This window comes from Balaenoptera borealis, assembly GCF_965194805.1.
Source record: "Balaenoptera borealis genome assembly, chromosome: 2".
NCBI lineage: Eukaryota > Metazoa > Chordata > Mammalia > Artiodactyla > Balaenopteridae > Balaenoptera > Balaenoptera borealis.
In genome coordinates, this window is record NC_138867.1 from 114,971,001 (window position 1) to 114,987,972 (window position 16,972).

General features: G+C 43.9%; 1 protein-coding gene and 1 pseudogene across 2 annotated transcripts in view; one reads left to right on the forward strand and one right to left on the reverse strand.

Moving 5' to 3' along the window:
• Positions 1–698: 698 nt before the first annotated feature.
• IL9 (interleukin 9) lies at positions 699–15,909 on the reverse strand. The gene is made up of 4 exons (XM_082380436.1): positions 6,693–15,909; positions 5,060–5,231; positions 4,726–4,757; positions 699–3,906 (listed from the first exon to the last, which is right to left on the reverse strand). The coding sequence occupies exons 1-4, from the start codon at positions 6,843–6,845 to the stop codon at positions 3,763–3,765; spliced, it is 501 nt and encodes a 166-aa protein (XP_082236562.1). The 5' UTR covers positions 6,846–15,909; the 3' UTR covers positions 699–3,762.
• The window catches only part of LOC309623487 (small ribosomal subunit protein uS2 pseudogene), a 30,620-nt pseudogene continuing 27,411 nt past the window's right edge, over positions 13,764–16,972 (forward strand). Inside the window, exons 1-2 of the transcript XR_014249936.1 lie at positions 13,764–13,770; positions 15,814–16,808. The product of XR_014249936.1 is annotated as a small ribosomal subunit protein uS2 pseudogene (transcript). The remainder of the gene's footprint in view (positions 13,771–15,813; positions 16,809–16,972) is intronic.

A 16,972-nucleotide genomic window follows, 5' to 3' on the forward strand; every position in this document is an offset into this window, starting at 1 on the left:
GATTGTGGTGATGGTTGCACAGCCCTGTGAATATACTCAAATCCACTGAGTTGTACACTTTCAATGGGTGAATGGTCTTTGCATTTCTGCTGAGCGCTCCCTTTGCAGAGGAAGAAAGGTGTTGGTCTGGGATGAATGAGGAGGGGAGCAGGGTAGGAAAGGAATTGCAGGGCTGAGACTGCACAGTATCTTCCTGCCTCAAATGGGATGGATGGGCAGAGAGGGAGAGACAGACAGATGGATGTGGACTGGTCAGCTTTCAGGCCAGAAGCATCTGGGCTTGGCTTTGGCCAGTGACATTGTGCCCTGATCTGGAATCTCCTGGGCACAACTCTGCTGGGGGCCTGGCTACCTGGACAAGGCAGCCAGGTTGTTGAGACTGATTGTGTTGAGAGCCGACACCCTCCTGTGGGTCAGATTTAAGAATGTAGCTCTTGAGTCAGTTACCTGAGCTGGAATCTTGGCTTTTCCACTTGTGAGCAGTGTGCCCCTGGCAAGTAATGTAACCATGTAAACTTTCTGGGCCCCGTTTTCCTCATCTGTGCACTAGGCATAATTGCAGACAATAATTCTACACCGACCTCATGGGCTTGTTGTAAAGATCCAACTAGACATTGAACAAAACATCATTAACTGAGTGCCTGGTACACAGCAAACAATAAATGTTAGTCCTTCTTTTTCTCCTTTCTCCAAGGTGACTTCTAGATAAATCTCAGCTCCTCTGGCACAGGAAGGAGAGCAATGACGGGGCACCTCATCACAGGCAGGCCCTGAGAATCCTGCTTTGAACTGGCTGCAGGGGTGCATCCGGCGGGTAACGCCACCTTTGCAGAAAAGCCAAGGGAAACCGCCAGGCTCTGCTGGTGACTAAGCTGTGACAGTGGGTTGCAGCTTATCTCTCTGCCCATCTTCTCCGGCAGCTGATTGCATCCCCAGGTTGTGTTCTGAAACCATCACCAACCACCAGCGTCTGTCCTTGTTGTGATGCCCGTGTGGGGTGAGCATTGCTGAGGGGGCGGCTTCCAAGGCTGCAGGCTGTAAACCATGCTGTATAATGCGGCACAGCTCTGCGTCTGGGGCCAGTCATTCAGAAAACCCGGATGGAGGAGAGGAGAGAGAGGAGAGGAGAGGAGAGGAGAAGGCCCTGCTGCCAGGACCTGGATGCCACGGCGGGCTGTCCAGGGAGCCACAGAGGTCTCCGGCCCTCCTGGAGGTGCCCAGTGCAAAGAGAGGGCCCCCCTTTCTGTAAGTGGGGCCAGAGCTAAAGAAATGCCCACAAAGCCCTTATCATAATGTTGAGATCCAAGCAGCTCTGAAAGCCCAAGATTTGTTGAGACTCATTTGGTTGCCAAAGCTGACTACCTCACGCGATTGCTCCTCTGTTTTTTGCAGGCTATTAATGTGTTTAATCACAGGATCCCCAGGCCCTGCTATGGATGTTATGTAACGTGAGAAGTGTGAATTGAGTATTCTCTTTCTAAACAGCTAAACAGTTTGAATTCTGAAAGCTCTCTGGACCCCAGGTTTTTGGAAAATGGAATGTGGACCCATATCATTATGAATCTTTTTTACCGTCAGGCTGTAGTCAGAGGGAACACAACACAGACACGATATACACAGAGTAAGAAAAGAGCAGAACGGAGAGAGCAAAGAGTTTGGAATCAGAGATAGCTGGGGCTGGATCCCTACTCTAACTCTTAACCACCCGTGGGACCTTGGGAAGGTCACTTAACGTTTCTGAGCCTTAATTTCCTCGTCTGTAAAACAGAAATAATAATACCTACCTCCTACGGTTTATTAGGAGATGAAATGAGATCATGCATGCTTAGTACATATAGAGTAAGGGCTTACTAATTACATGATTACTATTAATAAATAACAGTAAAGGTGTTATTTGATAGACCATTTTCTCAGCTTTGTCCGTGGGAATCCACAGGCCAGCTGGGGATCCGGCACAGCAGCCACGGCCGGACCCTGCATTCGACCCACCCTGCAGGGCAGGCCTCCGGTGCTGGGAGCTGGGTGCCAAGAGGGAGGGCACTGAGGACACTTAGGGGTCAGACTCTGAGTCTCGGGGAGGAAATAATATAGGAGATGCTGGGAGATACTCATAAAAACAGTAATAGCTGGAGCTCGAATTCTCGTGCTACGAGAGGTCCAGAGGAAACCTCCTCGACAGAACCTATACCCCACTCCCACCCCCCTGCCACGTGACGTTTTCCCTTTTCTCGGGAAGCCGATGGGTCAACAGACTATGACTGTTGTCTGTCTGTATGGAGGTCTGTGTCCCCTGCAACGTGCCTGATGGCCTTCAGCACTGAGGGAAGACAAAGTTTAAACCAGTGAGCAGAAAGCCTCTGGACTTAGAGATCCAGCTTGTTGCCCTTTGATAGACATGTCACCGTCAGTTAATCACTGAGAAACTTGGCTCTTTCTGTCAAAACTAAGACTAAAATAATTATGATTGGATGTACCCATGGACCCACCATTTCTGCACCAAATAATAAAACACTCCCCTGACCTGGGCCCCCTTTGCTAAAACTCCTCCACTTCCCCTATGCGGGAGGGGCATGGCTGCAGGTGGAGGGCGAATTTCGTGCCACCCCCGTCACTAATGGAGCTGCACAGCTACAGGGACCACACTGCCCATATCATCAGAGAACCTCACCTCTGGCCAAGGCCTGTTTGCTGTGCAGGTCACATGGATATTTCTTGACATTGTAACCGACAGAAATGCCTTTGAGCAAATCCCTTTGAGGAATCCTGGCTCTGGGTGCTCTGAACTTTATGTATTATTGACATCAAAAGTACCAAAGGAGGACTTCCCTGGTGGCGCAGTGGTTGAGAATCTGCCTGCCAATGCAGGGGACACGGGTTTGAGCCCTGGTCTGGGAAGATCCCACATGCCGCGGAGCAACTGAGCCCGTGAGCCACAACTGCTGAGCCTGCGCGTCTGGAGCCTGTGCTCCGCAACAAGAGAGGCCGCGATAGTGAGAGGCCCGCGCACCGCGATGAAGAGTGGCCCCCGCTTGCCACAACTAGAGAAAGCTCTCGCACAGAAATGAAGACCCAACACAGCCAAAAATAAATAAATTAATTAATTAATTTTAAAAAAAAAGAGAAAAGATGACTACTATCTTTAAAAAAAAAAAAAAAAAAAAGTACCAAAGGATGGTCTAGCCCCATAGGGAGAAGCAATTTTAATTTTACCAGTACCTGGAAAAATACTGCCCTTAGTAGATTCCTCTAAACCAGCGGCCTCCAGCCTTTTTGGCACCAGGGACAAGTTTCGTGGTAGACGATTTCCCCACGGACGGGAGTGTGTGTGGGGGGCTGGGGGATGGTTCAGGCAGTAATGGGAGCGATGGGGAGCGATGGGGAGCGGCAGATGAAGCTTCGCTCGCCTGCCGCTCACTTCCTGCTGTGCGGCCCTGTTCCTAACAGCCCCAGATACGGTTCACGAGGCTTCAAGTCTGTGCTGAGGATAACGAGTCTTACTGTTATTACAGGAGTATTTGACCCATCAGCCCATTGACAGACTTGTAGCTTTCTTTGTTCTGAGCATCAAGGAACAAATAAGCACCTAGAGACCAGACTGAGTTTTTTTCCAAGATCTGTTTATTCCAAAATAAAGACATAAAATTTTAAACAAACTATTAAAACTGATTTTGACTTAGCATGGCTTATTTGATTTTTTAGTTGCAACCACTTAAAGAGGAGGCTTTCTAAATTCAATAAATAGAATAAATAAACATTTCAGCTTCACACTCTGCCTCTCATCCTTTCTTTCTGGAAACTTTCCAGGAGAGTCTTCAGAAATGTCATCATATTGCCTGCTGTGGTTTGGTTGCATGGCTTTTCACAGGAGAAAGACTGTTGGGATAAAAGTTGACAAAGGCAGAGTGACTAAAACAGTATGGGACCCAGCAGCCCCAGGAACTACCCTGCCCAGAGCCTGGTGAGTGGACGGGGGGGATGGTCAGTGGGGATGGGGGTGTGCTGGCAGTGGGGGGCTTGAGGCATGGAGCAAATGGATGGGGAGTCACTAACATTTTGTGTAGGTGGCATAGGTGGTTGACTTTGAAGTAGGATTTCAGGGGTCTGCTTGCCACACACACAGACACACACACACACACACACACACACACACACACACACACACACATATCAAGTGGCCCTAAATCTCTAAATCTCCTCATTAGAGGAAACTTTCTTGGGATGCTTTGAGGCTTAAAATTTTGTTATTGTTCTTTCTGGCTGTCCTTCCAAGGTCATTTTATAGCACAATGACTAAGAGTGGGATTTAGGGGGTCCCAGAGACCAGAGTTCAAATCTCAGTGCTGCCACTTATTAAATATGCAGCCTTGGGCAAATCAGTTAACCTCACTGAGCCTCAGTTTCCTCCTCTACAATGTGAGGGTGGTAAATCTGACAATTGTCATTAAGGTAGGTATTCAATGAAACAGTATATATTAAGCATTTAGAACTGCATGCTGTTGATGGCAGAAACCCCCGCAGTTCAGTAGCTGAGTGAGGAGGGGCCCTCACATGGTGACGGTAATGAAAAAAGTTCACTCCCTCCCCTTTCCTCCAGCGACCAGGGTGTATGCTCAAGAAGAGGACGCACTGATGGACATTTAGGGCAGATGACAAGCTTCCACCTGGATGTGGATGTGTCCTCCTTTAAACACCTCCTTGGCCAATGGAAAGAAAACTTTAACTTACAGGCCAGAATAGCCACTCGGCAAACTGAATCTCTAAGATAATTTAGAACTGTATGGGTTACAGCCCTGATTCTCTAGATTTTAGCTTCTAATTACAATCAGGCTAGATTCTTTCATTATTCAAGAGGTGGAGAGAAGTAAAAGCCAACATAAGGGTGAGTGTTGTTTAAAGTCAGAGGGAACAATGAACCATCCGGGCAGATCTCACTTTAATTCTCTTGCTCTGATTAAATTTCTTATATGTCCCTAATCAACCTTGAACTACCAGTTCCAACCTTATCACCCTTTCTCATTCAGATGGAGTTGGCATTGACATTCACACAAAAATAACTAACCAGAGCACATCACAGATAAAAACACACTCACTCCACACTTGTTGTTCTGGAAGGCTTCAACTGTTTTCTTCACCCGATTGAAAATCAGCGGGAAACTTGTTTTCACTGTGGTGTTGGCCATCTGCGACAGACCCTCTTGTAAGCATGCTGTGGTGCAGTTGTCCTGGTAAATAACAAGGATTTAGGAAAAGAAACATTCAGAGGACAGCTTTGAGTAGGAATCACAAAGAGAATGCTTTTAGAGGCTATTTTAATTTAACCAATGTAATCTAAACTTGCATTGTGTTTTAGACAGGTGCCTTGCCAGGCTAGGAAATGATCTTCAATATTTCAAGGTAAGGCCCTTTTCCCACAGTGACACTCCCTGAAGATTTCCAGTATGTTGCACCCCAGGGAACATGAGGCCTGTGGACCCCAGGAAACAGCCAGTGCTGAGTCTACTTTTCAAAGGATGCTCCCTTGTTCCAAGTCTTGTCATAGTGAGTTTGAAAGTACAGAGAAAGGAAAAGCCTTTTCACACCAGCCTGATGGGATATGCCTGTTGAATACTGCCATTGTTTCAGCAGTAGCTAAAACCATGGATTAAAAACTAAGGGAATGGGCTGGGCCATAAATGTGTGGTTCCTCCTCAGAAGTCATAATATGCTCTTGTCATCTAATAGATGGACCATGGTAGGGTGTGACACCTGACCTCAGCTGTGGTGAAAAGCTCAGGTTCTCCCAGGCCTGGCTTGTGAGAGAGTCAAGCACAACAGCACCTTGGGTAGGTGCTGCTTCCTCACCTTAACCAGGAAATTCCTGCCACGCTTCCTCTCTGCCAAAGTGGGAAATGACTCCCTGGAAACCCTTTTCACTTTCCCTCCACCCACGATCTCAGACACCCTATCCTCCTGGAAGGCAGGCTTCAAACCTTGCAATAGCCACTCTGAATCAGCTAAACAGAAGGATAGGGAGGGAGGGAGGGAGAAGGCAAAGTATGCAGAGAGTTTAGGCCAGAGGAAGGACAAAAGGACGTCATTTTATTTACACTGTTTTGCAACCCTAGAGATACCAGCAAATGGATTAGAAAACAGTGTGATATGAACTATATCATTTGTTATATTCTCAGTCCCAGTTTGATTTAATTGGGCACATGGCCACTAATCTAAAAACACATTCAAGATTCTTTTTTAAATATCGAAAAGTGTTCAGACTTCTCAAGGAGACTAAATGCAAAGAAATGTATATATCAATAGCATAGAATTTCAAGATTTTGAAAGGTTTTTAAAATTGTTACTAATCTGTAACAATTATAACTAAGTAACAGTTTCTTATTTCAGATATCAAATAGAACAATTAATTTTGACTTAAAGGCTTTAAAAAAACATGATCAAGATTATTTTCTTTTACTATACTTACAGAAGGAATGGGCAGACACAAACAATCAGTCACCTGCGAAAGAGAAATTTCACAGTGAAGATTCCAGATGTGAAAACTAAAATTAGTTTGGAAAGATCTTAGAAGAGCATTTACTCACATTGGTGCTGCAGTTGCAGTTTGAAGGTGGATGTTTCTAAAAAAGTTAAGTGGAGAAACAAGAACCCATGGTGAGTGGTGCATTTTTCATCCTCTTATATTTCACTTAAATTTTCAATAATTGCCTTTCCCACTGGCGCCCCCCTCTGCAGATTACCTGCAGGTTGTTGATGAGGTACTCGACATCCTTGATCCCTGTCAAGGTCAAACACCTCTGGCTGGCCGCGGAGCAGAGGAGCAGGGCAGAGGCAAGGACCACAGCCAGGAGCATCTTGACAAGGGGCTGGAGCTTGGCCTTCAAATGCCTTCAAATCAAGTTGTATTTAAAGCTGCCCTGCAAACATGGGAAAACCCTGACATCAAACTGATACCAATGCCCACTTTTTCTCTGTAAATTTGGGTCACTTGACATTGGAACAATATTTGCGTGTGTATATATCTCAAACTGAGTCACTTGGCAAAGACTATGTTACGTTGTCCCACGAAATACCATTCCTCAGAAGAGACACTTTTCAGAAAGTTGGGTATCAAGATGCTGCAGGAAAGGTTAAAGATCTTAAAACAATAATTTTTTTTAAGGCAGAGATTCTGGTTGTGAGAGTGAAAATACTTTCCATGAAAGCCCAGGTCTGTATTTTCCCCTTTTTACTTTATTGGAAATGCTGATATAATAGCCAGTCACTGGTATTCTGACGAAGGAGGGCAGGGAGGATGAGAAATAGTGCAGGAGAGCAGTTCTGTCATCAGGGATTTTGCAAGCTCTGTCTCGTCATTGCTACCTCAATCTTACTATACTTTACTCCCAAATCTTAAACTTGTCTTCCATGCTTGGGGCCAGATTCCCTACCTCACACAAATGCTTCCTGGAACAAGTGACTGAAGGAGGAAGTCTTCAACTTAAGCACAAGAATGCAGCAACAGTGCCCGTTAAAACTGGCCTAGAGGATTCCTTAGTGTCTTTAGGGAACTTACATAGCACTGTGCAACATCCAGTAAAAACTCCATGCTCAAAATAAGATAATAGTTAACATTTATTGAGTACTTATTACATACCAGTCACAATTCTAAGCACTTTATGGGAATTAAACCATGTAATGTGTACAGTCATCAAATGAGGTCTGTACTAATTTGTCATCCCCGTTTTTTTACCTTTTAAAACGCTGTCTGCACCTTAGCTTCTTGGTTCTTTGGAGAAGCTGTTCTAATCCCTATGAGCCAAGAAGCAGTCTTACTGTAGCCCTATGAAGGAAGTTGTATAATTATCCTCATTATTTTATTTTATAGCTGTGGAAACTGAGGCACAGAGAGGCAAACAATTTGCCCAAAGCCACACAGCCAGAAAGCAACAAAATTTGTATTCAAACCCAGAAGTCTGACTCCCAGGTTCAGTCCTTAATATTCTGGCTTTCCTGCTTCTCTGTGTGTTTTTTGTCTGCCTCTTCCATCAGGATATATACCTCTTGTGGGTCTACTTCACCCCTGTATCCTTAGCACTTGGGAAGGTGCCTGGGGAACAGTGGGCCATCACTAAATCCTTGTTGGGTCAAATCATGAATGTGAAAAGTTTTTGAAATAGTAAGAAATGTGCACATAAACTGAGATTTTATAAGATTTCAGACCTAGTTTCTAGGGTACATATTTGGAGGTGTGTGCACTTAAGAAAATATTTCTTCTACATAATAGAGACTGAAAAGGCACTTTGCTTGGCACTTTGTGCCGTAGTGGCCAACGGGGACAAACCCATAAGATTTCTCACCACTACTCTTACTACTGTAAGAGCGTGTGACATTATTGCTTTTCTCGTTGCACGTTGTTCCTTACGAGCGACGATGGTTCATTGGTGTTTGGCGGCTCTATGTGGCCGCACTATCTTGGTGGCAAACAAGGTAAAAAGAAAGTGGCTTTCTGCTTAATTCCCCAAATGCTCCCGCATCTCTAACTTCCAGGCCTGTCCTCTGCAGGCACTAAGAAGAAGGTTCAAAGGCTTCCCAGCCTATGGCAAACACTTTTATTACCGAGTCCAGTATCTATGCCCTTTCCTTGTTGGTAGAACCCTGATTAGTTCATGGTGGCAATGTGCCCAGCCAAACATTCACTTTTTCAGCCTCTCTTGCTGCTATAGGCGACCATGTGACATGTTCTGATCAATGCAATGTCTTTATAATTCTTTTGCTTTCTTGGTAGTAGGAGATAAAAGTAGCTGAAACCTGCCCTTACCCCTTATTCCAGTTTGGGCATGGATGTGATGGCAGGAGCTTCAGGAGCAATCTTATAACCATGAAGGAATGGAAAAGAGAATTGCAGCAATAGCAGCACTAACACTTTACATAAATAGAAAATAATCATAAAAAACAATAAAAATAAAACCATGAAAGCAACACCAGAAAGTAACAATAAGAATAGAAGAGTGATACTAAATTCTAGCTAGATATCACTGCCTACTGAAGACCCTGAGCCTTGAAACTCAGTAAAAATGGAAAGCTGTTATAGAAATGGAAACTACCATGTGCTGGAGAGATGTTAAAAGATATGTGAGGGCCAGATTGAACCTTTTTCCCTGACATCATTGGAAGATTTAAAAGAGACTTGAATGGGCAGTCATCTCACTGTGTGAATCAACATTATTTAATGCTGTGTGTATGGACCATGGAAATCATTCCACACAGCATCAGGTGTGCCCCTCACACTGAGGAAGACCCCTCTTACTGCACAGATGGGGGCTGTACCCAGAAAGACGAATGGATGTGTCCAAAGCCATATCTCTAGTTAACGGTGGGGGATAGTATAGTGTTGTGATTAAGACCAGGAAGCCTGAGAACACACTGCCTGGGTTCAGATCTTGCTTCTGTCGTTTGTTAGACACATGGCCTTGGGTGGGTGTCTTGACCTCTCCAAGCTTCCATCTCCTGACCATAAAACACCGATGAGTGTGGAAAATGGGGATAGGGTTGTTATATAAGGCCTATCTCAGAGAATTCTTGTAAAGTTTAAAAGAAATGTTTATGCAGCGTGTAATGCAGATTAAGTAGTCTCAGTTTGAAATTTGACAGGGCAATGTAGTCTAGCTTAGGACTCAACAAACTGTAACCTACTTGGCCAGATTCAGTGTAAGCCCTGAAAGCTAAGAATGGTTTTTAATCCTTTCGAAGTGTTATTAAAAAATAATTAACAGATAAAAACAAAGAAGAATGTGTTACAGAGACCATATATAGCCTGTGATGTCTAAAATATTGACTATCTGACCCTTTACCAAAAAGGGTAGTTCACATACCACATTCCTCATTTTCAGAAGATACCATCTGTTATCTCCCACTCCTGGGAAGGGCACAGCTAGGAGCTGGTGGCTCACGTGTCTCTTCTCCCATTGTCCTTCTGTTATTCAGGTCAGCCCTCCATACAGAGGGGAAGGGAGTGGGGGCCCTGGAATCTTCGGCTGCCTGATTGTCTGAAGTGCTGGAGGCCCATCATTTGCTGCAGCTGTCTGTGGAATGAGCTTGATGGTCCCACGAGCAAAAAATCTTCTCTTCGTGTAGCCATGACCCACCATCAGTGGTATCTAAAGTAGGCCCTGGTTTACTGGGAACAGTTTTGCATATTGAAGTCAGAAGAAAAGTGGGTGAACTAACATCCTTTTCTTCCTGGGCCAAATCCTGGCCTGACCAGCTAGCCTTGGGTCACCCACCCTCCTACCTAACCCCTAAGAGCTGGTGCTGGGGAAAGGTGATCAGTGGACATTGGTGCTCCTTGGGCAGGTTATCTAGCCTTTCCAAGCATCATTGTACCATCAACACTCACCCACACAGGAATCTGTGGCAGATCACCTAGGCCTACCTCACGGAGAGATAGGAGTGTTCCATTTGGAATACTTCTTCAGGAATGAGCCACGTTTCCATTTGGAAATTTGGTCTGGTCTGATCCAATCTCTGCTCATACTCTGCTTTCCCCTCACCTACCACCCTCCAGTCATGTTGGTTTCTTGCTATGTCCAGCCTCCAGGCCGTTGCTCTTGCTGAGTTCTGCCTGGAATATTCTTTCTCAGCTCTTCCATGTATGGCCCATTCTCATCCTTCAGATTTCAACTCAAAAGCCACCTCCTCCACGAAGCCCTCCATGACCATAGTAGTCTTTGCAATCTGCATGATTCTGTCTTAGGGTCTATTCCTCCTTGTGGGCTGTAAGTTCCATGAGAGCCAATAACGATGACTGACTCTTGTTCATTTGTATTCCCAGGGTGCAGTCTATATTAAGTATTTAGGAATTACTGGTTAAATGAATGAATGATGAATACATTTAATCTTGTAAAAGCTTATTAAATTTATATTATTTACGAAATGGCCAATACATGTTCTCCATGGACCAGTAACAAAAAAAGAGCAAATATAACATTTTAAAAACCTGAGCCAGGAAAGTGATTCAGCAATGAACAAAATAAACCTTCCTGTTCTGTAGTCCCTTGAGAAATTTGAAGTACTTTTTAATCTCTTCTTCTTTTCAATTCTCATTGAACTACATGAGGAAGGCATGTCAGGTGTGGGAACTCCAGCTCTGTAAAGGATGAAACAGAGAGAGAGTTGACTATTCTTAACAATTCTTTCCCATCTCCCCACCCACTCAGTTATAAAAAAGAAAAGAATTAAAAGTACTTAAATGGTAGCTCTGCAGTTCAAAACACCATTAAACAGCAGATGTTTATCTATGCAAAGTCTACAATTTTTGAAGTTTAGCTTCTAGGATTTCTTTCAGTATCAAAATGCACATAGGCAAATGATCTCTTACAGAGGAAATACACCAAGCTCAGAAATTAATTACTCACCTATTTTATCAAGAAGATCGGAGAGTAAGATGCTTACCAAGATTTAGCATAGATAACATATTTTACAATAAATGACAAAAGACTATACTCAACCATTTATTTTGTTATAAAGATAAAGTTTGACATTTTTGTTTTGTGATAAAAACCCATGTGTCATGGATTATTTCTCTGGGAATAAAACAAAATGGTTATTTGTTCTAGGAAGCCACAGCACAAAATGATACACCCCAAAAAAGGCACTCAGGTTCTAAGTAAAACCCATTCATTTTTTTCTGTAAACAACCAAGAGATAACTAGTTATGAGAATCCTCAAGCACTAATTTCTTAATCAAATAGTTATTTCTAAGTTAGTATTTCCCAATCAAGTGTGATGGGGCAAACCCCACTGGATGTGCTGTCATCGCTTTAGGGGCTTCTCCCCCAAGGAGGTGATTTCTAGCTGGGTGCCCAACACCCTCCCCTTGCATCCATCCCTCCTAAGGAAATTCTGGGTCCCATGGACACAGAGCCTACTCTCCCAGACTGGCCCCTATGCAGTTTCCAGAGCTCTGAGACCAGCATCCTCTCTTCCCTCCCCTCCCCTCTTCTCCTCTGCACTGTTGGTGAATAACAATCCAGGCTATCTTTGTCGATGGAATTTTCACACCCTCCTATCGACACAGCCCATCATTACCTGAAACCTGCCCGTACATTAGTTAAAGACTGTGGGACCCCCTTTGCTGTGGCTAGTTTACTAGTGTCCATCTGATTAAGAAAGGATAAGAACTCCTGTTCTGGGTCCCATTGGGGAAGGCACTAGAATTTGTTGAACCCTTACTACATACAAGGGGACATGTTAAGCACTTTATGTATATTATGTGACTCAGGCCTCTTGACAATCTTTATTAGCCCCATTTTATAGATGTGGAAATTGAAGCTCAGAGAGGCTGAGAGTCACCTTAGTCACACAGCTGGCAGTGTGAACTGGATTTATCTGCTTAGCTGGACTCTCCGATTCGTCCCAATGACATGTCTACTTATATTGGTGCTATTGTACCATGACCTTTCGTTTCTGTGGCTCTTCTGTATATCTAAATATATGGTTGGGAATATCTGCCTGCTTCTTATTACTTGTCATTTTCAAAAGTGCCTTAGATGGCTTCAAACATTTATAGCTCTAGATTGGTTTTAGAATCCTTTTGATAAGTTTCCTCCCCCAAAAAATCATATTAGGATTTTAATTGGGATTGTGTTCAATATAAACTGAATTTAGGAAAAAATGATGTCTTTGAAATATTGAATCTCTCCATCCAGGATGATGATATGTCTCTATATATTCAAGCCTTTTTTTATTTCCCTCAATTCAATTTTATATTTCTTTTTTCATACAGGTTTTGCAGAGTTTTGTGAAGTTTATTCCTAGGTCTATCTATTTATTCAACAGTATTTATTGAGAACTTATTATATCCTGAGCATTGTTCTAGGCCTCTGGGGATAAAGCAGTGAGCAAAACAAAGTACCTTGTCTTGGGAAGCCTACATTCTAGAAAGCAGAGAAAGACAATAAACAAACAAATATCTTGGTAATATGTCAGGTGGTCATAAGTGCCATGAAAATCAAAAGCAAGTGAGGAAACAGTGAGTGGTAGAAGGTGGGAGTTATGTTCTTTAAGGTAGGCAGTGATTTTGATCAGTATTAAATCTCTGATACAGTGATTTGAGTAGAGGTCCACAGAAAGTGGGTGAGTGCGTCAGGCAGATATCTTGGAGAATATTTCAGGCAGTGAGAATAGAAAGCTCAAGGGCCCTGAGGATAGAGTGTGTCTGCCATGCAGGAGGAACAGCATGGAGGCTAGTGTTTCTATAGCAGAGTGATTAAAGAAAGAATAGAAACATTGGGGTCAGAGAGGAGCCAGAAAGCAAATCAAATAGAGCATGATAGGCAGTGAGGAGGACTTGAGATTTTACTCGAAATAAGGTGGGCGCCATCAGAGAGCTTTGAGCAGAGGAATAACATGATCTGACCTATATTTTAGGTCATGAAGAATAGCTGCTGCATGGAGAATAGCTGGGACACAAGAGTGGAAGACTTGATCGCCTTTTACAGTTAGATCTGATAGGCTGCTATTGAGATGGTCTATATAAGAGCTGTTGGTGGCTTGGACCAAAGTGGTATCAATAGTGGTAGACAGATAATTCAGAATTTGGATGTATTTTTAAAGTAGAGCCAATAGATATGCTGGTGGGCTGGCTAAATGATGAGAGAGAAAGAGAAGAGTCATTAACTGACATAAGGAAGACTGCAGAAGAAACAGGTATTGGAGTGGAGGAGTTGAGATGGGGTGAATTTTGTTTTGGACCTGTTTAGTTTGAGATGCCTATTACGCATCCAGGGGCCATGTTGAGTAGGTAGTTGGGTAAAAAGGGTAAAGAAAGAGATGAAGTGTTTTCTATTTTAATAGCTATTGAGTGCAGGGTTACATTTTCTAACTGGTTATTGCTAATATTATAGGTATAGAAGTTAGCTTTTGCTATGTAGCAAAAGACCACAACACCTTAGTGGCATGCCACAATAATCGTTAATTTCACATATATTTAGGGGCTTCAGGTGGGCTTGACTGAACAGCTCTGCTGATCTTGTCTGGGCTCACTTATATATCTGCGGGTTTGCAGTAGTTGGTTAATCTAGGTTGGGCCTGGCTTCCACATACCTGAGACCGTTGGGATAATCCCATGTAAAAGTTCTTCTCATGGTAGTGGAAGACATGTAGGAGTAAAGCCCAATGCTTAGTTTCATCTCAGGCCTCTGCTTGCATCACTTCTGCCTACATGCCAGTACCAAAGCAAGTCATATGACTGATCAATGAATAAAGCAGGGCATCTTGCCCATGGTGAGAGGAGATGTAGCAGTTACATGGCAAAGAGCATGGATATGGGGAGGAGGGAGGAACTAGGCCAAGTGATGCAATCCAACACAAGAGAAAAATGATTAATGTTTGTATCTTTATCTTATACCCACCAACTACTGAACCCTCTTATTAGTTTTAACGATTTTCAATGGATTCTCTTGGTTTTTTTCCTTAAGTAGATGTTCTCATCTGAAAATAATAATCCTCTAGTCCAGGGATCAGCAAATTTTTCTTAAATGTCCAGCTAGTGGATATTTCAGACTTCGTAGGCCATATGGTCTCTGTCCCAACTCTTCAACTCTGTTGCTGTAGCAGGGAAGTAGCTAGAGACATTACATACATTAACGTCTCTGGCTTTGTCCCAATAAAACTTTATTTAAAAATAAACAAGCAGCCAGCCCGTTTTCTGACCCCTGCTGTTATAATAAATTTCTTTAGAATACTATGTCTTGTTTCCTTTTGTTGTTGTTATTTCACAGCTAGAATTAAGGAAATGCCGTTGTTGTCATAGCAAGCCTTGTGGCCATTTTCTTCACTTTACTGGGAATACTTTCAGTGTTTTCCATTTAAATATCATGTTTGCTATTGATTTCATCATAAAGAATAGTTTTGTATTTCTAGTTTACTAAGTTTTTATTAGACATGTCTCTCAATTTTACAGAGTGTCTTTTTAAGTTCCTGTCAGGACCGTGAGTTTTATCTTTTCACTTATTCATGTGATAAATTATTTTAATAGATTACCAAATGTTGAATCATCCTTACATTCCTTGAATAAAATCTATTTGGTCATACTACATTACCATTTTAACACATTGCTGGATTCAACTTGCTATTCCTTTATTTTGAATTTTTTGAATTTTGACCTCCACTGGGAGGTCTTCCTAGGCTCAATCAAACATTCAGCTAAATGTGGACTCAGCTAAACATTCAAACTCACAAGACCACCCTAGGTCACACTCAGTACCTGCCTCCTCTGAAGGGTAGAGGATGGACATAATTTGCAGGAAGGCAGCATTCGTTGCTTCTCTCCATGGGAGCGGTCATCCAGGAGTCGTTCCTTTAGCCCTCCACATGAGATGGCTCAGGTGTGAAGAAGCAAGACTCCCACTGCAAGGGGATAGGATGGTGGTGGCTTAAAGGCCTTGTGCCCCATACGAGCCAGTATCTCTTGGAAAAGTTCCAATGGGGGGGCTTCCAAGTCCCCTGCATTCAGGGGAGCCCAAGGCTGTGATGTCCCCATGAGGAATTATGGTTCACTGGTAGTCCTCCCAGTGCAGACACACTTTGCCAATCAGGCCCAGCTGATATTTTACCTTCATCTGGTTTTCAGGGAAACAGAACTAAAAAATTAATGGAAAGGCCAAATTCTCTTTTGGAAGGGGAAACTGTTGTGTTAATACAGTACAGGCATCATCTACATCCATAAGTTCATTCTTAATTTTCCCTTTTTTACGCTTTCTTTTTCAGGTTTGGGTCAGGATTATGCTATCCTCATAAAGTGCGTCAGGAAGCTTTCCATCTTTCTCTATACTTTGTAAGAGTTTAATCAGCCTGAGAATTTTCAGTGTTCCGTCACGCTCCATGGAAAGCAGGGGATTTTTCTTGTTCATTCCCACAAACCCAGTGGCAACAGTGCCTGGGACACAGCAATCAGATTATTTGCTGTCCTTTCTGTTCTACCTAAAGAGGGGTCCGTGGCATTGTTCTGGGTTCCTGTCGTAACTGAAAGGAAAACTTTCACAGTGTCTGGAGCCCTTGAGGTCCTGCAAATGAAGGAGGGGATGTCCTCAAACTCCTAGCATCAGGAACCCACTTAGGTGGCACCAACCTTGACTTCCAAATGGAACAGTACGTTTACACAAGAAAAAGTAATTGTATCTACATCATAAATCTGAAGAGAACCGGGAGAAGCTTCTGCTGGCAGCTCATGCCATTGTTGCCTTTGAAAATCCTGCTGGTGTCATGTCATATCCTCCAGGACTACTGGCCAGTGGGCTGTGCTGAAGTCTGCTGCAGCCAGTGGGGCCACTCCTATTGCTGGACACTTCACTCCTGGAAACTTCACTAACCAGATCCAGGCAGCCTTCTGGGAACTGCAACTTCCGGTGGTTACTGATCCCAGGGCCTGCCCCGCATGTCTCTGGGTAAAGCACACTCTCCTCTGCGCCGTGTGGACGTTGCCGTCTCACACATGGGCAAGGGCGCTCACTCAGTGCATCTGATGCGCCGGATGCCGGCCGGGGAAGTTCTGCGCCTGCGCGGCGCCATCTCCCGTGAACACCCGCGGAAAGTCACACCTGCTCTACTTCTACGGAGACCCTGAAGAGATGGTAAAGGGAGAGCCGGCTACAGCTGAAAAGGTTGAGAGCACGGAGGAACTTCAGGGTGAACGGACTGCTCCAGCTCCCGAATTTACGGCCCCTCAACCGGAGGTGGCAGGCTCGGCTGCAGGCGCAGGGGCCCTCTGCCCTCTTTGGCGACTCCCCGCTGAAGACTAGTCAGCCCGCCTCCCAGGACGGCACTGCAGCCAGTGGGTAGGTACATGCGCCAGGTCGCCTTAAGCTGTTCTTCCGCAGACTCTTAAACAGAAAATGCAAATAAGGTTGAAGGAAAACAACCGTTTCTTTAAAAAAAAAAAAAGCATGGCTGAACGAATTAAGTTCTCATAAGAACTTGTCCATAAAATCTGGTTCTGATG

Excerpts from the sequence above, each read along its gene's own strand:
- IL9 (XM_082380436.1), bottom strand. The coding sequence starts at position 6,845 with ATGCTCCTGGCTGTGGTCCTTGCCTCTGCCCTGCTCCTCTGCTCCGCG. Across the intron at positions 5,232-6,692 it reads GCCAGTGGGAAAGGCAATTA|ATTTACCAGGACAACTGCAC; the intron begins TTGAAAATTTAA and ends TAAATCCTTGTT. Across the intron at positions 3,907-4,725 it reads CCGAGTGGCTATTCTGGCCT|TCACTCTGCCTTTGTCAACT; the intron begins GTAAGTTAAAGT and ends ATACTGTTTTAG.